This window comes from Dromiciops gliroides, chromosome 2, assembly GCF_019393635.1.
Source record: "Dromiciops gliroides isolate mDroGli1 chromosome 2, mDroGli1.pri, whole genome shotgun sequence".
NCBI lineage: Eukaryota > Metazoa > Chordata > Mammalia > Microbiotheria > Microbiotheriidae > Dromiciops > Dromiciops gliroides.
Window position 1 is genome coordinate 266,627,745 of NC_057862.1, and position 22,966 is coordinate 266,650,710.

At 37.5% G+C, this 22,966-nt stretch overlaps 2 protein-coding genes across 8 annotated transcripts in view; one reads left to right on the plus strand and one right to left on the minus strand.

The window, feature by feature from the left end:
• TXNDC16 (thioredoxin domain containing 16) overlaps positions 1 to 1,893 on the minus strand; it is a 169,287-nt gene extending 167,394 nt beyond the window's left edge. For all 7 annotated transcript variants that reach the window (XR_006354987.1, XM_043988163.1, XM_043988161.1 and 4 more), the window contains exon 1: positions 1,644 to 1,893. The gene's annotated coding sequence lies outside the window, so the exon portion shown is untranslated. The remainder of the gene's footprint in view (positions 1 to 1,643) is intronic.
• Positions 1,894 to 1,971: 78 nt separating this feature from the next.
• The window catches only part of GPR137C (G protein-coupled receptor 137C), a 76,321-nt gene continuing 55,326 nt past the window's right edge, over positions 1,972 to 22,966 (plus strand). The window contains exon 1 of the mRNA XM_043984491.1: positions 1,972 to 2,940. Coding sequence (XP_043840426.1) covers positions 2,140 to 2,940 — 801 coding nt within the window. The 5' untranslated portion in view covers positions 1,972 to 2,139. The remainder of the gene's footprint in view (positions 2,941 to 22,966) is intronic.

Sequence of the window (22,966 nt, forward strand, 5' to 3'; positions counted from 1 at the left end):
GATGATAGTACTTACATTGCTGGGCTACTGTGAAGAAAATTCTTTGTCAAGTAAAAGGTATAAAATTGTTGTTGCAATAATCAACCTCACGGGTGTTTTATAAGGAAAACTCCCTTTAAAGTACTATATAAATATAGTTTACTATGGTTTACTATAAAATAAAATAAAAAAAGATGAGCAGGATACTATCAGAAAAACCTGGACTTAAATGAGCTAATACAAAGGGAAATGTATTGAATACAAAATAACAGCAATATTGTAAGATGATCTGCTGCAAATGACTTAATTATTTTCAGCAATGGAATGATCCAAGACAACTCTGAAGGACTTATGAAAAATGCAATCCATCTACGGAGAAAGAACTGGTGGTATCTGAATGCAGATGGAAGTGTATATATTTTGTTCTTGTTGCTAGTTCCTTTTTGTAAAGTTTATTTTTTGTCTGCTATGTTTTGCATGACTGCACATGTATAACTTATATTGAATGGCTTGAGTTCTTAAGAGGTGGGATAGGGAAGAAGGAAGAGAATTTGGAACACAAAGTTTTAAAAATCGATGTTACAATTGTTTTTGTTTTTTTAATTTTTTTTTGTGGGGCAATGGGGGTTAAGTGACTTGCCCAGGGTCACACAGCCAGTAAAGTGTCAAGTGTCTGAGGCTGGATTTGAACTCAGGAACTCCTGAATCCAGGGCCGGTGCTTTATCCACTGCACCACCTAGCCGCCCCCTACAATTTGTTTTTACATGTAAGGTGGGAGAAATTCTAAATAAATAAATATTAAGATAGATAAAAGCCAATTTCCTTTGGTTAGTTAGTTAGTTAGTTACACCTATCAGTGTAAACAACAAGTTCACATATTAAGTGCTCAAGACATTTCAGAGTCGCTACAGACTCTCATAATCCTTTATCAAAACCAAACTACTGGTATGCAATCAATGTCTTCAACAAAGCAGCCACAGATACTCGCATCTTTGCCTATCTTTTGGCCATCTGCCTTTCTAGCCATTTTTAGGCCATCTTCCCAAATGCTCTTTTAAGATACCTCCTTCTCTTCAAACCTCCCTTCAAATCCCAATTCCCTGATTAAACTGTCCTTAAGCACAAAGTTAGGAGTAAAGAGAATGAGAGGTTCTGAATTTCCTAATCCTGGGGTCCATTTGACTCCCTATCTCCTTTCTCTACTGTGGACACTTGCAAATTAGGGATGTGTAGACTTTACATTACCAAGCTTTAACTCTATAACTTTCCCTAGTTCCCTTTCCACCCCATGAAAACTCCTCCAGGGAAGAGTGAAACTACCATCTACCTTAACCACAGCTAGAGCAGGGGTTCTTACTCTACGGTCCGTGAACTTTTAAAAAATAAATATTTTGATAATTATTTCAATATTATTGGTTTCATCCTTTTATGTGTTCTATTTTATGCATTTTTAAAACATTCTGAAAAGGGATCCATCTATTTAACCTGACTGCCAAAAAGATCCTTGCCACAAAAAAAGGACTTGGGCCTTCCCCTCCTTCCCCCACCACCTGCAGCCCAACCTAAAGGAACTGGCTCAGCGAATAAGGGTAAGGATGAAAGACTTAAGAGAGAGGAGTCAGCACTGGCTCTGAGTTTTAAAAAAAAACACATTGTGACTCACCTCCCTGGTATCCCTGGGCACTGTCTGTGGCCCAGTCTCTCCACACTTGTAGGGAAAAGATTGCACAAAAATGGCCGCAGCTCCTTAGGAAGCAGAACGTAGTGGCTAATGGAAGGGAACCAGGACTACAGGATCAATCCTCCAGTAGGTCAGGACAAACCCGACATCCTTCACTAGACCAACATCAGGCGGCCAAGCTACGCCTACCCGGAGAGGGCCTCTTCGCCCCCAACCACGTAAAATGAATACAACCCCCCCTCGCCCGCCTCCCTCCCCCCCCCCCCCCGCCCTTTCCTCATGCTATTTACGCAGAGGTTCCTGAAGCCAATGGGGACCAAAGAAGGCGGACCCGGAGCAGACCATAAGTGACAAACGGCGAAGCATTCCTCCAATGAAATGAGCTTCAGGAGCTGACCCTAGCCCAATAAGCAACGTAGGTGGGAGAATACCGCCGCCCAATCACGAGCTGTAGCTTTCCAGAGATGGGTCCCAGTCTATGGCCTTCCGACTTCTTCTCACTGAAGGCGGTCCCAGTCGAGCCAATCGCGACAAGCCAGTGCTGCCCAGCGAGCTCCTCAAACGCTCCAGCTTCTCAGCTGATTGTTTTGGTCCGGAGTTGTTATGGGTTTTTTTGGCAACTGTGGAGCCGCAGGAGGAGGAGCCCAAATCTTACTCTGCACCTTCATCCCCAGAAGCGGGAAGCCTCAGAAACTCCGCCGAGGCTTGGGGATCCAGTTATTATCGTTCCCGGAGGCTGGGGTGGAAGGGGTGTAACAAGAAAATCCTTATCCTCCCACTTGACTGTGAAGGCTCCAAGTTCGGTCTTTTCCTGCCCGCGCTGTGCCTCCCACCCTCAGCTCCTTTCATGAGAGTGACGGTCAGTGGCTCCCCAGCTGCTTTTGCGGCTGATGGGGGGGCGACAATGACCATCAGTAGAGTCGAGGAAGGCGAAAGAGCAGCAGCTGCCACTGTGGTGCCTGGCACGGTGCAGCTTGCACTGAGCATCCTACATACCTTCTTATACGCTGCCCTCTTCTCATTTGCCTACCTTCAGCTGTGGCGACTGCTCCTTTACCGAGAGCGGCGGCTGAGTTACCAGAGCCTCTGCCTCCTCCTCTGCCTTTCGTGGGCAGCACTCAGGACCACTCTTTTCTCTGCCGCCTTCTCCCTCGGCGGCTCCCTGCCCCTTCTCGGGCCGCCTTCTAACCTCCATTTCTTCTCCCGCTGGCTACTCTACTGCTTTCCTTCCTGCCTTCAGTTCTCCACACTCTGTCTCCTCAACCTCTACCTGGCAGAGGTAAGGAGGAGCGGAGAGGAAAGGAAACTGGGACTTGGGGCTGAGGAGAGGGGAGTTGGGGGGGCGGGGAGGGAAGGGTTGGCGGGGGCGGGGGAAAGTACCAGAATGTGTCTGGAGACAAGGAGTTTTTATTTAGGACTGAACTGGAAAACCCGGGGTTATTGCTAAGCAATTTACCTTTTGCAATGAATATCCTTCCATTCTAAACTTAAGCAACTGACACTTGATAGGGTTTCGTGTCCTAATGCTTTGTAACTTTCATCTGAAAAACAAGCCTTTTGTTTAACACCCTGACTCCACTGGAAGCTGCAGCACTAACAGTGTCAGGGCGGGGGGGGGGGGGGCGGGGGGGGCGGGGGGGGGGGGGGGAGTATTTTCCGTAGTCCTGCTGAAGCTGAACTGCAAAATCTGGCCCACTGCCAGCCATTACGTCACCAGGCAGAGTTGTTTCTCTATCGTTGCTGCATTTAGCAGGTTATGTACCTTCCTACATCTTTTCCCTATGGCTTGAGAAATCTCACACTCATGTTGTTCAATAGGTTTGGTAGCATAATCAGTAACTACAAGGTGTCAGGAATATAGAACTATCTTGGTCCTACAACAGTATATAAAAACATTAGGAATAAAGGAATGAATGAGCATTAATTAAGCGAGCCTCATCACTTGGTGCTTTGTCAAACCACTTAAAATTATTCTTCTCACTGTTAATAAGAGTAAAACATTACTTTAAGTTGTACTTATTACAAAAACCATAAAACTGGAGGTTTTTTATAAGAAACTTTTTTATTTATAGTTTTGAGTTCAAAATTTTTTCCCTCCTTCATTCCTCAAACGGTAAGCAATCAATTATGGGTTGTACATATGCAATTTCGTAAAAGATTACCATATTAATCATTTTGTACAAGAAAACGAATAGAAAAATAGCATGCTTCATTCTGTTCCATCATCGATATCAGTTCTTTCTTTGGAGGTGGATAGTATGTTTCATCAGTAGTCCTTTGGAATTGTCTTAGATCATTGTATCGCTAATAGTTGTCGTTCACAGTTCTTCATCAAACAATATTGCTGTCTCTATACACAATGTCCTCTTAGTTCTGCTCACTTCACTATACATAAGTTCATACAAGTCTTTCCAGGCCTTTCTGAAATCATCCTGCTTGTCATTTCTTATAGCACAATTATATACCATTACCATCATATAACACAGCTTGTTTAGTTATTTCCCAATTAATGGGCATTAATTTGATTTCCAATTCTTATCCACCACAAAAAGAGCCGCTAGAAATATTTTTGTACATATAGGTCTTTTTCTCTTTTGGGGGATGCCTTTGGGATCTAAACCTAGCAGTGGTATTACTGGATCAAAAGGTATGCACAGTTCTATAGCCCTTTGGGCAAAGTTCCAAATTGCTCTCCAGAATGGTTGGATCTTTTTACAACTCCAACAATGGATTATAGTTTTCCCACAACTCGTCCAACATCCAATGTTTTCCGTTTTTATTTTATTTGCCACTCTGATAGGTGTAAGGTTTTAATTTGCATTTCTCTGATCAACAGCATTTTTTCATAGATAGCTTTGATTTCTTTGTCTGAAAACTGCCTGTTCATATCCTGTGACCATTTATCAATTGGGAAATGACTTGTATTTTTATAAATTTGACTCAATTCTCTATATAATTGAAAAACGGGGCCTTTATCAGAGGTAATAGTTTCAAAAATTCCCAGTTTTCTGCTTCCCTTGTAATCATGGTTACATTTAGTTTTGCTTGTACAATAACTTTTTAATTTTATATAATCAAAATGATCTATTTTGCATTTTATTTTACTCTCTTTATCTTCTTTGGTCCTAAATTCTTCCTCTGCCCTTAAATCTGACAGATAAACAATTCCAAAAAAAACCCAAAAACAATTCCATGCTCTCTTAATTTGTTTCTGGTATCACCCTTTATATATAAATCATGTACCCATTTTTTTGTTTGTTTTGTGGGGCAGTGGGGTTTAAATGACTTGCCCAGGGTCACACAGCTAGTAAATGTCAAGTGTCTGAGGCTGAATTTGAACTCAGGTCCTCCTGAATCCAGGGCTGGTGCTTTATCCACTGTACCATCTTGCTGCCCCCATGTATCCATTTTGACCTTATTTTAGTATACAGTGTGAGATGTTGGTCTCTACCTAGTTTTTGTCGTACTGTTTCCCAATTTTCCCAGCGGTTTTTGTCAAATAATGAGTTTTTATTCCAAAAGCTTGCATCTTTGGGTTTATCATATACTAAATTACTGTAGTCATGTATTATTTGTACCTATTGTGTATCCACTGATCCACCTCTCTATTTCTTAGCCTGTGCCAGGCTTTTTTTTTTGGGGGGGGGCAATGAGGGTTAAGTGACTTGCCCAAGATTACACAGCTAGTACATGTCAAGTGTCTGAGGTTGGATTTGAATTCAGGTTCTCCTGGACCCAGGGTCAGTGCTTTATCCACTGTGCCACCTAGCTACCCCATGCCAGATTATTTTGATAATTACCGCTTTATAATACAGTTAGAGATCTGGTATTGCCAGACCACCTTCTTTTGTATTTTTTTCATTGATTCTCATGATATCCTTGAGCTTTTGTTTTTCCAGATGAATTTTGTTATTATTTTTTCTACATCTATAAAATATTTTTTGATAGTTTGATTGCTATAACACTAAATAAATAAATTAACTTAGGTAAGATTGTCATTTTTATTATATTGGCTCTGCCTACCCATGAGCAATTAATATTTTTCCAATTGTTTAGATCTGATTTTATTTCTGTGAAAAGTATTTTATAGTTCTGGTCATATAAGTTCCTGGGTCTGTCTTGGTAGGTAGATGCCCAAGTATTTTATATTGGCCACAGTTATTTTAAAAGGAATTTCTTTTTCTATCCATTGTCACTGGACTTTGTTGGTAATATATGGCTGGTGATTATGTGGGTTTATTTTGTATCCTGTAATTTTGCTGATGTTAATAATTTCAAGTAGCTTTTTAGTTGATTTTCTAGGATTTCCTAAGTATAACATCTTATCATCTTCAAAGAGTGACAGTTTTGTTTCCTCATTACCTATTCTAATTCCTTTAATTTCTTTTTCTTCTCTTATTGCTATAGTTAACATTTCTAGTACAATATTAAATAATAGAGGTGATAATTGACATCCTTGCTTCACCCCTGATTGTACTGGGAAGGCTTCTAGCTTATCCCCATTACAGATATTGCTAACTGATGGTTTTAGATAGATATTACTTATCATTTAAAGATAAGCTCCTTTTATTCCTATGCTCTCTAGTGTTTTCAATAGGAATGGGTGCTATATTTTGTCAAAGGCTTTTTCTGTGCCTATTGAGATAATCATATGATTTCTGTTGGTTTTTGTTATTGATATGGTCAGTTGAGCTGATAGTTTTCCTAATATTGAAACTGCCTTGCATTCCTGCTATAAATCCCACCTGGTCATAGTGTATGATCCTTGTGATATACTGCTGTAATCTTTTTGCTAGTATTTTATTTAAATTTTTTGCATCAATATTCATTAGGGAAAGTGGTCTATAATTTTCTTTCTCTGTTTTGGCTTTTCCTGGTTTGGATATCAGCACCATATTTGTCTCATAAAAAGAATTTGGTAGTATTTCTTCACTTATTTTCTCACATAATTTTTACAGTATTCGGATTGTCCTTTAAATGTTTGGTAGAATTCACTTGTGAATCCATTTGGTTCTCGGGACTTTTTTCTTAGGAAATTCATTGATGGCTTGTTCAATTTCTTTTTCTAAAATTGGGTTATTTAAGTATTTTATTTCTTCTTCTGTTAATCTGGGTAATTTATATTTTTGTAGATATTCATCCATTTCATTTAGATTGTAAAATTTATGGGCATATAATTGGGCAAAATAGTTCCCTATTATTGTCTTAATTTCCTCTTCATTGGTGGTGAGTTTATCCCTTTCATTTTTTTTTTTTACATATAAGGTATTTTATTTTTTCCGTTACATGTAAAGATAGTTCTCAACTTTTGTTCATACAAGCTTTACAATTTCAGACTCTTCTCCCTCCCTCCCCTCCCTCCCCCCCTCCCCTAGACAGCAGGTAATCTGATATAGGTTATATCTATATATCTATATACATATACATATATATATATACACACACATATATATATCCATAATAACATTAATCCTATTTCTGCATTAATCCTGTTATAAGAGAAAAAATCAGGGCAGTAATGCAAAACCTCAAAATAGAAAAAAAAAAACCAACAGCACCCAAAACAAAAGAAATAGTATGGTTCAATCAGCATCTATACTCCACAGTTCTTTTTTTTTTTTCCTTGGATTTGGAGATCCTCTTCTATCATGAGTTCCCTGGAACTCTTCTGTACCATTGCATTGGTGAGAAGAATATAGTAGGTCAACACTCACTGTTGATGATACTGTGTACAATGTTCTTCTGGTTCTGCTCATCTCACTCATCATCAGCTCACATAAGACCCCCCAGGTTTCTCTGAACTCCTCCTGCTCATCATTTCTTACAGCACAATAGTATTCCATTGTATTCATATACCACAACTTGTCCAGCCATTCCCCAATTGATGGGCACCCCCTCAACTTCCAATTCCTTGCTACCACGTAAAGAGCAGCTATAAATATTTTTGTACATGTGGGTCCCTTTCCCCTTTCCATGATTTCTTTGGGAAAAAGACCTAAAAGTGGAATTGCTGGGTCAAAGGGTATGCACAGCTTTATCGCCCTTTGGGCATAATTCCAAATCGCTCTCCAGAATGGTTGGATCAGTTCACAGCTCCACCAACAATGAATTAGTGTTCCAATTTTCCCACAGCTTCTCCAACATTTATTATCTTCTTTTTTTGTCATTTTAGCCAATCTGATAGCTGTCAGGTGGTACCTCAGAGTTGTTTTAATTTTCATCTTTCTAATCATTAGAGATTTAGAGCATTTTTTCATATGGGAATAGATAATTTTGGTTTCTTCATCAGAAAACTGCCTGTTCATATCCTTTGACCATTTCTCAATTGGGGAATGACTTGGATTCTTATAAATTTGATTTAGTTCCCTATATATTTTAGAGATGAGGCCTTTATCAGAAGTACTGGCCTCAAAAATTGTTTCCCAGCTTTCTGCCTCCCTTCCAATTTTGGATGCATTGCTTCTGTTTGTACAGAAATTTTTTAATTTAATATAATCAAAATCATCCATTTTGCATTTTATAATATACTCTATCTCTTGTTTGGTCAAAAACTGTTTTCATTTCCAAAGATCTGATAGGTAGACTATTCCTTTCTCTCCTAATTTACCTATGGTATCACCTCTTATGTCTAAATCGTGTATCCATTTTGACCTTATTTTAGTATAAGGTGTAAGATGTTGGTCTATGCCTAATTTCTGCCATACTATCTTCCAGTTTTCCCAGCAGTTTTTGTCAAATACTGAGTTCCTATCCCAGAAGCTGGAGTCTTTGGGTTATCAAACACTACATTACTAGTGTCATTTACTACTGCATTTCCTGAGCCTAGCCTATTCCATTGATCTACCACTCTATTTTTTAGCCAGTACCAGATAGTTTTGATGACTGCCGCTTTATAGCAAAGCTCCAGGTTTGGTACCGCTAACCCACCTTCCTGTGCATTTTTTTTTTTCATTATTTCCCTGGATATTCTTGATTTTTTGTTTTCCAGATGAATTTTGTTATTATTTTTTCTAGCGCTATAAAATAATTTTGACGTAGTCTGATTGGTATGGCACTGAATAAGTAAATTAATTTAGGCAGTATTGTCATTTTTACTATATTAGCTCTGCCTATCCATGAGCAATTGATATCTTTCCAATTATTTAGATCTGATTTGATTTGTGTGAAAAGTGTTTGGTAGTTGTGTTCATAGAGTTCCTGGGTTTGTCTTGGCAAGTAGACTCCCAAGTATTTTATATTATCTACTGTTACTTTAAATGGAGTTTCTCTTTCTACCTCTTGCTGCTGGACTTTGTTGGTCATGTATAGAAATGCTGATGATTTATGTGGATTTATTTGATATCCTGCTACTTTGCTAAAGTTGTTAATTGTTTCAAGTAATTTTTGAGTTGATTCTCTAGGATTCTTTAAGTATACCATCATATCATCTGCAAAGAGTGATAGTTTTGTTTCCTCCTTGCCTATTCTAATTCCTTTAATTCCTTTCTCTTCTCTGATTGCTAAAGCTAACATTTGTAGGACAATATTAAATAATAGGGGTGATAATGGACATCCCTGTTTCACCCCTGATCTTATTGGGAAGGCCTCTAATTTATCTCCATTGCATATAATACTTGCTGATGGCTTTAGGTAGATACTGTTTATTATTCTAAGGAAAGCTCCACCTATTCCTAAACTCTCTAGTGTTTTTATTAGGAATGGGTGTTGTACTTTGTCAAAAGCTTTCTCTGCATCTATTGAGATAATCATATGATTTTGGTTGGTTTTCTTATTGATATGGTTGATTATGTTAATAGTTTTTCTAATGTTGAACCAGCCCTGCATTCCTGGTATAAATCCCACCTGGTCATAGTGTATTATCCTGGTGATCACTTGCTGTAATCTCCTTGCTAATCATCTTATTTAAGATTTTAGCATCAATATTCATTAGGGAAATTGCTCTATAATTTTCTTTCTCTGTTTTTGCTTTGCCTGGTTTTGGTATCACCACCATATTTGTGTCATAAAACAAATTTGGTAGAACTCCTTCTTCACCTATTTTTCCAAATAATTTGTATAATATTGGAATTAATTGTTCTTTAAATGTTTGGTAAAATTCACCCCTAAACCCATCTGGCCCTGGGGATTTTTTCTTAGGGAGTTCATTAATGGCTTGTTCAATTTCTTTTTCTAATATGGGTTTATTTAAGGATTTTATTTCTTCTTCAGTTAACCTGGGCAGTTTGTATTTTTGTAAATATTCATCCATTTCATTTAGATTGTCAAATTTATTGGCATACAGTTGGGCAAAATAATTCCTAATTATTGATTTAATTTCCATTTCATTGGTGGTAACATCACCCTTTTCATTTTTGATACTGGTAATTTGGTTTTCTTCTTTTTTTTTTTTAATCAAATTAACCAATATTTTATCTATTTTATTGGTTTTTTCATAAAACCAGCTCTTAGTTTTATTGATTAATTCTATAGTTTTTTTGCTTTCAATCTTATTAATTTCTCCTTTAATTTTCAGGATCTCTAATTTAGTGTCTAATTGGGGATTTCTAATTTGTTCTTTTTCTAGCTTTTTAAGTTGCATGCCCAATTCATTAATCTCCTCTTTCTCTTTTTTATTCATGTAAGCATTTAGGGCTATAAATTTTCCCCTAAGCACTGCTTTGGCTACATCCCATAGATTTTGGTATGTTGTCTCATTATTGTCATTCTCTTGGATAAAGTTATTGATTGTTTCTATGATTTCTTGTTTGGCCCATTCATTCTTTAGAATGAAATTATTTAGTTTCCAATTGATTTTCATTCTACTTTTCCCTGGCTCTTTCTTACATGTAATTTTTATTGCATCATGATCTGAGAAGGATGCATTTACTATTTCTGCCTTTCTACATTTGACTATGATGTTTTTGTGCCCTAATACATGGTCAATTTTTGAAAATGTGCCATGTACTGCTGAGAAAAAGGTATATTCCTTTCTATCCCCATTCAATTTTCTCCAGACACCTATCGTGTCTAACTTTTCTAGTAATCTATTCACCTCTTTCACTTCTTTCTTATTTATTTTTTGGCTAGATTTATCTAATTCTGAGAGGGGGAGATTCAGATCCCCCACTACTATAGTATTACTGTCTAATTCCTCTTGTAACTCATTTAACTTCTCCTCTAAGAACTTGGATGCTATACCACTTGGCGCATACATATTTAATACTGATATTACTTCATTATCTATAGTACCTTTAAGTAAGATGTAATTTCCTTCCTTATCTCTTTTAATGAGATCTATTTTTGCCTGCACTTTGTCTGAGATAAGGATTGCTACCCGTGCCTTTTTTACTTTAGCTGAGGCATAATATATTCTGCTCCAGCCTTTTACCTTTACTCTGTGTGTATCTCTCTGCTTCAGATGTGTTTCTTGTAAACAGCATATTGTAGGGTTCTGGTTTTTAATCCACTCTGCAATTTGCTTCCGTTTTATAGCAGAGTTCATCCCATTCACATTCACAGTTATTATTCCTGACTGTCTATTCCCCTCCCTTTTATTTACTCCCTTTGTACTTTTCCCCCCTTCTTTCACCCTATTCCTCCTCACTGACGTTTTACTTCTTACCCCTGCCTACCCCAATCTGCCCTCCCTTTTTATCACCCCCCTCTCTTTTCTTTACCCTTTTCTCCCTTGCTTTTGTCCTCCCTTCTATCATTCTCCCCCTTTCCCTTCCCCTTTTGTTTCCCTAAAGAATGAGTTAAGTTTCTTTATCTCAATGAACGTATATGTTATTCCCTCTTTGCGTCAAATCTAATGAGAATAGGGTTGAAACCATGTTCCCCCCTCCTTTCTTTCCCTCTATTGTAATAGGTTTTTTCCACCTCTTCATATGATATAATTCATCCCATTCCACCTCCCCTTTCCTTTCCTCCCCTTAGACTCCCTTTTTAACCCCTTAATTCTTTTGTATCATCACATCAAAGACAATTTATATTTATACCCTCTATATAAAGTCCTTCTCTCTGCCCAAATACATTTACAGTTCTTAAGAGTTATGAGTATTATTTTCCTGTGTAGGGATATAAACAGTTTAACCTAATAGGGTAACCTTTTTTTTTCCCCCTCTGTTTACCTTTTTAAACTTCTCTTGAGTCTTGTATGTTGAGATCGAATTTTCTATTCAGTTCTCGTCTTTTCACCAGGAAAGATTGAAAGTCCCCAAGGTCATTAAATGTCCATCTTTTCCCCTGAAAGAAAATGCACATTTTTGCTGGGTAATAGATTCTTGACTGCAATCCAAGCTCCTTTGCCTTCTGGAATATCATATTCCAAGCCTTGCGGTCCTTTAATGTTGAAGCTGCCAGGTCCTGAGCAATCCTGACTGTGGCTCCATGATATTTAAATTGCTTCTTTCTGGCTGCTTGGAGTATTTTCTCCTTCACCTGATAATTCTGGAATTTGGCTACAATATTCCTTGGAGTTTTCCTTTTGGGGTCTCTTTCAGGAGGTGATTGGTGGATTCTTTCAATGATGACTTTATCCTCTGATTCTACGATATCAGGGCAGTTCTCCTTAATAATTTCTTGGAATATGGTGTCTAGATTCTTTTTCTGGTCATGGCTTTCAGGCAGACCAATGATTCTCAAATTGTCTCTCCTCGATCTGTTTTCCAGATCAGTTGTCTTTCCAATGAGGTATTTCACATTTTCTTCTATTTTTTCATTTTTTTTATTCTGCTTGACTGATTCCTGGTGTCTCATGGATTCCTTATCTTCCAACTGTCCCACTTTAATTTTTAAGGCATTGTTTTCTTCAGTGAGATTATGCACCTTTTTTTCCATTTGGCCAAGTGAATTTTCTAGGGTATTGTTTTCTTCAGTGAGATTATGCACCTTTTTTTCCAGTTGGCCAAATGAATTTTTTAAGCCTTTGTTTTCTTCAGTGAAATTATGTGCTTCCTTTTCCAAGCTGCTGATTCTTTTTTCATAGTTTTCTTGTTTTGCTTTCATTTCTCTCCCCATTTTTTCTTCTACCTCTTGCAATTGATTTTTTAAATCCTTTTTGAGCTCTTCCAGGAAGGCTTTTTGTTCTTGCGACCAATTCACCTTCCCTTGTGAGGCTTCAGATGTAGGCAATTTGAGGCTATTGTCCTCATCTGAGTTTGTGTTGGCTTCTTCCCTATTGATACAGAAGCTCTCAATGGAGAGGGCTCTTTTTTGCTTCTTACTCATTATTGCAGCTTATTTATTTATTCTTTAAGTTGAGGTCTGCTCTGGGGGCACCAGGGTCCCTGTTTTGGGCTTCTTGTGCAGGGGTATAGGTGCTGTGTGACCGGGTTTTTACTCTGAGGCCTTTATGGTGTGTGGAGATCTCCCGCCCTGCACTTCCTGTCTGATTGTGCTCGGCCAGCCAGGCACCGGACCCTGGCGTCTGATCCCGCCTGACCCGTTCGTGGCCCTCTTGGCCGGTGCAGGTAGGTTTTTCCACTGTCCTTCTTGGCCACCAGATTTTTGAACCAGGTTCCAGGGGCCTCAGTTGTTCGGTTGTGGCCCGCAGCTCCTGCTGACTTGCCCCAACCCCCTGGGTTGCTGCCCTGCACTGGGCCTCCCTTTTGCCCGAGTCAGACCGACCTTTTCCTGAAGTCTTCTAAATTATCTCTGGTTGGAGGACTGTGTCTCTCTGTCTCTTTGCAGGTTCTGTAGTTCAGAATCCGTCCAGAGGCTTGATTTAATGTTCGTTTTGAGGGAACAGAAGGAGAGCTCAGGCAGCTTGCTGCTTCCTCTCTGCCATCTTGGCTCCGCCCCCCCCTTTCATTTTTGATACTAGTAATTTGGTTTTCTTTCTTTTTTTATCAAACTAACCAATGTTTTATCTATTTTACTGGGTTTTTATTTTTTCATAAAGCTGGCTTCTGTTTTTATTTATTAATTCAATGGTTTTCTTACTTTCAATTTTATTCATCTCTCCTTTGATTTTCAGGAGTTCCAATTTGATGTTTCATTGGGAATAATTAATTTGTTCATTTTCTAGTTCTAGTTCATGCAACTAAAAGTTGAATAACAAATTCATTAATCTGCTTTCCCTCTATTTTATTGATGTAAGTAGTTAGGGATATAAATTTTCCCCTAAGTACTGCTTTGGCTGCATCCCATAAATTTTGATATGTTGTCTCATTATTGTCATTTTCTTTAATGAAATCATCTATTGTTTCTATGATTTTTCTTTGACCCATTTGTTTTTTAGAATCAGATTATTGAAAAATAAAAACAATCAGATTATTTAATTTCCAATTGATTTTTAATCTCTTTCAATTGTCCATTATTGAATGTAATTTTATTGCATTATAATCTGAAAAGGATGTGTTTACTTTTTCTGCATCTGGTTTTAAGGTTTTTATGCCCTAATACATGGTCAGTTTCTGTGTAGGTTCCATATACTGCTGAGAAGAAGGTATATTCCTTTCTATTCCCGTTCAGTTTTCTCCAGAGAGCTATCATATCTAAATTTTCAAGAATTTTATTCATTTCCGTAACTTCTTTCTTGTTTAATTTTTTGTTAGATTTATCCAATTCTGAGAAGGGAAGGTTAAGGTCCCCCACTCGAATAGTTTTATTATCTATTTTATTTTATCTATATCTATTATCTATTTCATCCTGTAACTCATACAACTTCTCCTTCAAAAATTCAGATGCTATACCATTTGAGGCATATATGTTAAGTATTGATATGATTTCATTATCTATGGTACCTTTCAGCAAGATATAGTTTCCTTCTATTTTTGCTTTTGCTTTGTCTGAAATCATGATTGCCACCCCTGCTTCAGTTGAAGTAAAATAGATTCTGTTCCAAACTCTTACTTTTATCTTGTGTGTATCTCTTTTAAACAACATATTATAGGATTTGGGATTTTAATCCATTCTATCTGCTTCCATTTAATGGGTGAGTTCATCCTATTCACATTTATAGTTATGATTGTTTATTTCCCTTCATGTTATTTTTCACATGTTTATCCCTCCCATTCTTACTCCCCACCCTTTCCCTGTTCGCAAGTGTTTTACTTATGATCACTGCTTTCCCTAATATCCCCTCCCTTGTATCAGTCCCTCCTCTCCCTTCTATTATCTTCATCCCTTTTTTAACTTCCTTATAGGGTAAGATAGATTTCTATATCCAACTGTGTGTTTGTTATTCCCTCTTTGAGCCAACTTTGATGAGAGTAAGGTTTAATCCTTGCCCCCAACCCTTTCTTCCCCTCCATTATGATAGTTTTTTCCTGACTCTCTTTTTTGTGGGACAATTTACCCCATTCAGTTTTCCCCCTCCTTCTTCCATGCAATTTCTTACCCCATTATTTTGTTTTTGGGGGTATCATTCAATCAATGACATCTTATAATAATACCTTCTATGTACATATACTCCTTCTAATTATTCTCATAATAAAGTTGTTAAGACTTAGAACTATTATTGTCCCTTCAATGTTACCTTATAACCACATACTCTGCCTACATATATTCCTTCTAATTATTCTTATAATAAAGTTAAGACTTGACTTACAAATATTATCTTATCATGTAGAAATATAAACAGTTTAACCATATTGAATTTCTTTACAATTTTTTCTTTCTTGTTTCTTTTTTACCTTTTTATGTTTCTCTTGAGTCTTATATTTGGAGATCAAACTTTTTATTCAACTCTGACCTTTTAATCAGAAATGCTTGAAAGTCCTCTATTTCATTAAATGTCCATTTTTCCCCTGAAAGATTATATTCAATTTTACTGGTGATTCTTGGATGTAAACTTAACTCCTTTTCCTTTCAGTATATCATATTCCAAGCCCTGTAGTTCTTTTTTTGTTTTTGTTTTTATTTTTGTTTTTGCAGGGCAATGAGGGTTAAGTGACTTGCCCAGGGTCACACAGCTAGTTAAGTGTCAAGTGTCTGAGGCTGGATTTGAACTCAGGTCCTCCTGAATCCAGGGTTGGTGCTTTATCCACTGCACCACCTAGCTGCCCCCAAGCCCTGTAGTTCTTTATGTGGAAGCTGCCAAATCCTGTGTAATTCTGACTGTAGCTACACAATATTTGAATTGTTTCTTTTTGGCTACTGGAAATACTTTCTCCTTATTCTGTGGGCTTTGAAATTTGTCTGTGATGTTCCTGGGAGTTTTCATTTTGGGATCTCTTTCAGGTGGTGATCAGTGGATTCTTTCAATTTCTATTTTGCCAGCTGGTTCAAATAGATCAAGGCAGTTTTCTTTGATAATTTCTTTTCTTTTTTTTTAAAATTAATAAAGTATTTTATTTTTTTCCATTACATGTAAAGATAGTTCTCAACTTTTGTTTATACAAGCTTTACAATTTCAGATTTTTCTCCCTCCCTCCCCTCCCTCCCCCCTCCCCTAAACAGCAGATAATCTGATATAGGTCATATATATATATATATATATATATATATATATATATATACACATAATAACATTAAACATATTTCTGCATTAGTCATGTTATAAGAGAAAAAATCAGAGCAATGATGAAAAACCTCAAAATAGAAAAAAACAATAGCATCTTTGATAATTTCTTGAAAGATATTGTCCAGCCTTTTTTTTTCATCATGGCTTTCAGGCAGTCCAATAATTCTTATATTATCTCTCTTGGATCTATTTTCTTTTCTTTTCTTTTTTTTTTTTTGGTGAGGCAGTTGGGGTTAAGTGACTTGCCCAGGGTCACACAGCTAGGAAGTGTCAAGTGAGTGAGGTTGGATTTGAACTCAGGTCCTCCTGATTTCAAGACTGGTGCTTTATCCACTGCACCACCTAGCTGTGACCCTTGGATCTATTTTCTAGGTCAGTTGTTTTTCCAATGAGAAATTTCACATTTTCTTCTATTTTTTTACTTTTTAAAATTTTGTTTTATTGTATCTTGATGTCTCATAGAGTTATTAGTTTCCATTTGTTCAATTCTAATTCTTTTTTTTTTTTCTAGGCAGTGAGGTTTAAGTGACTTGCCCAGGGTCACACAGCTAGGAAGTGTCAAGTGACTGAGGCTAGATTTTAACTCAGGTCCTCCTGAATCCAGGGTCAGTGCTTTATCCACTGCACTGCCTAGCTGCCCCAAGTCTAATTCTTTTTTTTTTTTGGGGGGGGGGCAGGGGGTAATGGGGGTTAAGTGACTTGCCCAAGGTCATACAGCTAGTAAGTGTCAAGTGTCTGAGGCCGTAATTTGAACTCATGTACTCCTGAATCCAGGGTTGGTGCTTTATCCACTGTGCCACCTAGCCGCCAAGTCTAATTCTTAAAGAATTATTTTCTTCAGTGACCTTTTGTACTTCCTTTCCCATTTGACTAAATCTGTTTTAGGGAGTTATTTTCCTCAGCAAATTTTTGTATTTCTTTTTCATGGTTCTCTTGTATTACTTTTATTTCTTTCCTTACTTTTTCTCCTACTTCTCTAAATTGCTATTTAAAGTCCTTTTTAAGCTCTTCCAGGAATCCTTTTTTGGGCCTGAGACCAATTGACATTTTTCTTTGAAGCTTCATCTGTAGCCATTTTGTTATTATTGTCCTCCTCTGTGTTTATGCCTTGATTTTCCCTATCGCCGTAGTAACTGTCAATAATAAAACTTTTTGGGGGGGTTTATGCTCACTTTTGTGCCTTGTTTGTGACTTGATGTTTTTATGAGAGAGTTGGGCTCTATTCCTGCACTGTCCCAAGTTTTTGTGCTGAGGCTCTGGTTCTTATTGGTGACTTTCACTGGGCTTCAGGGCTTAGCTGCTTGCTTTCTCTATAGAGTAAGCTTCCCTTCTGACTGGTATTGGAGGATTAGTCCTCCCTTTTGGCCTCTCCTGCATGTTGCCTGGCCTTCTCCAGGGGTGGTCTTCCCTAGGGTTGGTGCCCTGCTGCTGGGTTACTCTTTTAACAGGGCCTGTTAGCAGACCCTGGAGGAGTAATTTTGTCGCAAATCTGCCCAAGTCTGGGGGACATGCTACTGGATTGCTATGGTAACCAAGTCACTCTGTTAGCAGGCCCTAGAAAGGTAATTTTGTTGCAGATCTGCTAAGAGTTGGAGCCCCCTGCTGCTAGTTTGCCTGGAAAGAATCTCTGCTGGTAGGCCCCAGGGGCAAGAACTTGCTGTTGACCAGTCTTGGGCAGAGCTTCACTCTTGATCAGCAGTGGGGTCAAGGCTGGTACTCTGTGCTAGCTATGGGGTGCCTGGTGAGGGTCCCAGCTATGCTGCCCAGACTGTTCATTTGCCTAAGGGGCTACTGGTTTGCAGGAGGTCAGAACCTCACTAGTGATTTGCCCCAGGCTCAGAGTCCTGCTTCAGGCTCCCTACTGTGAGTCCAGAAGCTGCTGCTGCTGCTGCTGCTTTTGGACCTCACTTCCCTCCCACCCCCCTTTCCTTCTGGGCTGGGAGGCTGCTTCCCTGCTCCTGGAATGATTCAGAGGCAATTTTCTGTTGGTTTGGAGGGGAAATTTTGGAGAGCTCCAGATGCTTCCTTCCTTACTCTGCCATCTTGGCACCAGAAGTTCCATAAAACTCTTTTTGCAATAACTTGCTTTTTGGCTGGACTCCAATCAAACACTGTAATTCTTTCTTTTGGGGTACTCTGGTTGGGTCGCATTGTTCTGTAGCACTTAGCTATTTGGCCCTTTTCAAACAGGTATGGGTACCTGATGTTGTCATATATGCTTATATGACATATGTGCCTTGAAAGTTCCTAAATGATGCAAAAATCAATTTGGGAAACCTTGGAGACTTTTGTCTTTAAAAAAGAAATATAATCTATCCTATCATAGACTAATCCTGGTTTGTATTTATTACCTAGTATTATGTTATGAATCAACAAGCATTTATTAACCATAAAGTATGTGCCAGGTTTTATGCTAGATGTTAAGAATACAAATAAAAGGTGAGCTAGACCCTATCCTCAAGGAGTTTTTTCCTACTAAAGGGATACACTATGTTCTCAGATAAGTAAAATAAATGAGGTATACCAAATAAGTACACTGTGTGAATCTAGTTTAACTAGAGCAGAATGCATGAGAGGGAATTATGTCTAAGACTAGAAAGATAGCCTAAGTCAATGTAGGGCTTTAAATGCCAAACAAAGTTAATTTGTATTTTAACCTAAAGGCAATAGAGAACTATAAAACTCTCTTGAGTAGAGGTTTGATGTGGTCGGACCTGTGCCTTAGAAATACTAATTTGGTAGTTGTATGAGAAAGAGTAGTTAATAAATTAGTGTACATGAGCATTTTTCTTGGTATGTAACCAACTTTCAGTTATTTTTGAGAAACGGTAAGATGAAAAGTTATGGTAACTTCAGCCTCCTGCCCTTACAACCATTTAAAGAGTCATTAACCATATAAAACTAACTCATCCTGTATTTCGCAAAAGTACAAGGAGGAAAAATGAAGAAAAGTCCAAGTCATGAAATATTTAAAACTGAGGCTTGAAGTAAGAGAAATAAAAGCCAAAAATAATAATGGATTGGATGATCAACCCAATCAATGAGTATTCTGTATATATTGGTCTTCAGCTTTGTTTAAAAGTTGTATAAGACCTTTGATATTAATGTTCCTATAATACACATTCTTAATCCTTCTGCCACTCTTAATAAGAAATGGATATCTTATGTTTACACTGAATTCTAATTTATCTATAGATTTTTCCTTAAATGAGATATTGATGTTTAAAGTTCCACAAGTTTCAAATGGCATTTATGCCAATGTAAACATTCTAGGTCTGTAATCAATGTGATGATATGTTGGAATGGGGTTGTTTGACTTAAACACTAGATTTATGAATTATATTTTGCAGAAGAAAAAATAATGGTATCTATCAGGACTTTCAAATTATACTCCCATAATATGATACCTTGAAATACTGGAATTGGTTGTCAGACATAGTAACCCAATGGATGTCTGACCTGCTGAGAAGGACCCTAAGCATGGCGGTGGGGGTGGACAGACCCTTTAAAAGTGATAGATGGGGGGCAGCTAGGTGGCACAGTGGATAAAGCACTGGCCCTGGATTCAGGAGTTCCTGAGTGCAAATCTGGCCTCAGACACTTGACACTTACTAGCTGTGTGACCTTGGGCAAGTCACTTAACCCCCATTGCCCCGCAAAACAAACAAACAAACAAAAAACAAACAAAAAAAAAAGTGATAGATGGGGGCAACTAGGTGGCACAGTGGATAAAGCACTGGCCCTGGATTCAAGACGACCTGAGTTCAAATCCGGCCTCGGACACTTGACACTTACTAGCTGTGTGACCCTGGGCAAGTCACTTAACCCCCATTGCCCTCCCCAAAAAAAGTGATAGACAAGTAATAGTAGAAAGATTTTCAAGAGCTCCATAATACTATAGAGAACAAACTTTTCTTCAAGTTATTCTGAAACACCTACTTAAAAAGTAACGTTCTAATTAGAAATCATTTACCCAAACAGTTAAAAAAAAAGTCATAATTTTAGATTTAGAATTTATAGATGCCTTGGAGTTCAACTAGGTCATTTTACAGGCAGAGAAAATGAGATATAGCTTAACTAAAACTACATTTTTATTATTTTATTATTTGAAATAGACAAATAAAGAGCAAAAAAATTGAACTAATAATATTAATAATAGCTAGCACAGTGCTTTAAGATTTGAAAACTGTTTTTTCATGTCTTATTTGAGTCTCCTAAATGTCATGTGAGGGAAATACTATTATTATGAGGAAGCTGAGGTTGAGAAAGGTTAAATAACTTGCCCAGGGTCATACAGCTAATTAAATGTCCAAGGCAACAGTCAAACTTGGGTATTTTTTATTCTAAATCCAGCATTTTTCTACTGTACCATCTAGCTACTTCAAGGAAAAAACAATGTCTTCTAACTCCAATTTAGTATTAAACTTTTTACAAATTCAGATGTTATTCAGATGTTTAAAATTTTATTGTCTTTCTCACTGATTTTATTCCTAATCAGTGAACTTTTACTTTATAGTTAAAGGGGTATCATGGCATAGTGGATAAAAAGCCAGCAAAATCAGGAAGACCTGAGCTCAACTCTTGCTTCTGACATATACTATTTGTGTGATCCTAGGCAAATCACTTAACCTCTCAGTGCCTGAGGCAACTTTAAGACTGTAAGCTGTAGATGTGGTACAGACCTGCATTAGTGGAGAGAGTTTCATTATCCTGGAATTCTCTATACTAATGAAAAATGGGGGGGGGGGAGGCAGCTAGGTGGCACAGTGGATAAAGCACTGGCCCTGGATTCAGGAGGACCTGAGTTCAAATTTGGCCTCAGCCACTTGACACTTACTAGTTGTGTGACCCTGGGCAAGTCATTTAACCCTCATTGCACCATCAAAAACAAACAAAACAAAACAAAACTAATGAAATTACAGGGCTGGTGAAGAAAATCATTGAGATAACAAATATGTGAATCATACCAGATTTTCACTGGACCAAATATCCCTTGAATTTATAAGTAAATTTTAATGCTACCTTCTATCATTGTATTCTGAATCTGACCTCATTATAAAAAAAAATTTTAAGTAAAACTAAGGAATATAATGACTTTCCCTGACAGTGGATATAAGATTCTATACCTATAATTTTCCTCCCTCCAACAGTTCAATATTTGTTCTCCAAAACTGACTGGTCATGATAGTTTCTAAAAATTGGGGGTTATTTTAGTATTCTAATCATTTACATTATTTTAGCTATTATGTATATTCTGTTTACTTTATTCTACATCAATTCATACAAATCTTGCAGTGCTTTTCTGCATTCCTCTTATCTCTTATTATAGTTATATTTCCTTCATATACCATAATTTCTTGAGCTATTATCCACTTAGTGGATACCTACTTTGTTTTCAGTTTTTTGCTACCACAAAATGTAATGCTATGAATATTTTATTATACATATATTCCTGAGTTGATACAAAATCTTCCTTTTCCTTCTTTATATATGTATATATGTATGTATGTGTATATATATATATATATATGTATATATGTAGTTAAGAAAACTTACTTGGTTTTTTTGCATTTAACTTATGTTCTGATCAAGTTATAGTATGCTCTGGCTTCCTCTTCCAGAGCTAAGATGGCTATATTTGCCTCTCTGGGCTCTAGAGTACATTGAAAGATTTAGAGATATCTCTCTTATCTACTGCAAGAGGCTCAAGCGCTATACCAGCTCTTCCTTTCTCCCACACCCAACATAGTCAATGACTAGGGCTTCACTTCCATTTAACCACTTAACATTTACCAAGGGAAATTTATATTGAAGATATAACAAAAATAAACAAATATTTTCCCCTAATACCTCAGTCTCATACTTTCCATATATTGGCTTAGTGTTAAGAGGGAGAAGACTCAAAACTTCCTCCATAACATTGGTCCCACCAAGTTTATATCTACATGCATCATGACTGCTGCCTCAGCTTCTGCTGGCCTATGTCCTGAAGGTCACTCTATGTTCATCAAGGCATGGACTGGCTGCAAAACCCAAAAAGGATTCCAATTGCTAGATTCTTGAGGCTTGACCTTCTGACCTTTTGAAGCTCACAAGATACAAGAGTCCATGAGGCTCCACTTCCTACACTTAGAATAGAAAAAAAACAAATGCAGAGACCAAGGATGAAGGCCTGTTTCTCAGAACCACATGTCCTGAATGGGAAGAAGCCCCCATTCTCATTTATTCATCATACCTCTCCTAGAAGCAAGCTCCTTAGCTTGTCTATATACATGATAGGCACTATCTCTGCATATGATTAGACCCCACTTAGAAACCTTTATCAATTATCCATATCTTTTAAAAGTTCTTTACAGAAAATGTATAGCACTAGTATGAGAACAGCAGATAAAGAAATCTAGAATGACAAGTATATTTCCCAGATCCAGACATAAATTATTACCTATGCTTCCCTACTTAGCTTCAGGAAGGTCCCAATAGCCATTCTACCTTGCCACTTTTGTTGGGAGTCCTGGGAAGTAAAGAAAGGAGAGAGGTGGAGAGGGGAAGAAGTAGCAGAATCCCAAGACTCAAGTAATAGATCTGGATACCCAAGTACAGGGAATCCAGAATTAATGCAAATGTCACAAGTTTTAAAAATGTATAACAGAGGGGGCAGCTAGGTGGTGCAGTGGATAAAGCACTGGTCTTGGATTCAAGAGGACCTGAGTTCAAATCCAGCCTCAGACACTTGACATGTACTAGCTGTGTGACCCTGGGCAAGTCACTTAACCCTCATTGCCCTGCCAAAAAAAAAAATTATAACAGAATACATTATGATATTAGTTATATGTTTGTTGCCTTAAGTTTGCTGTTTGAA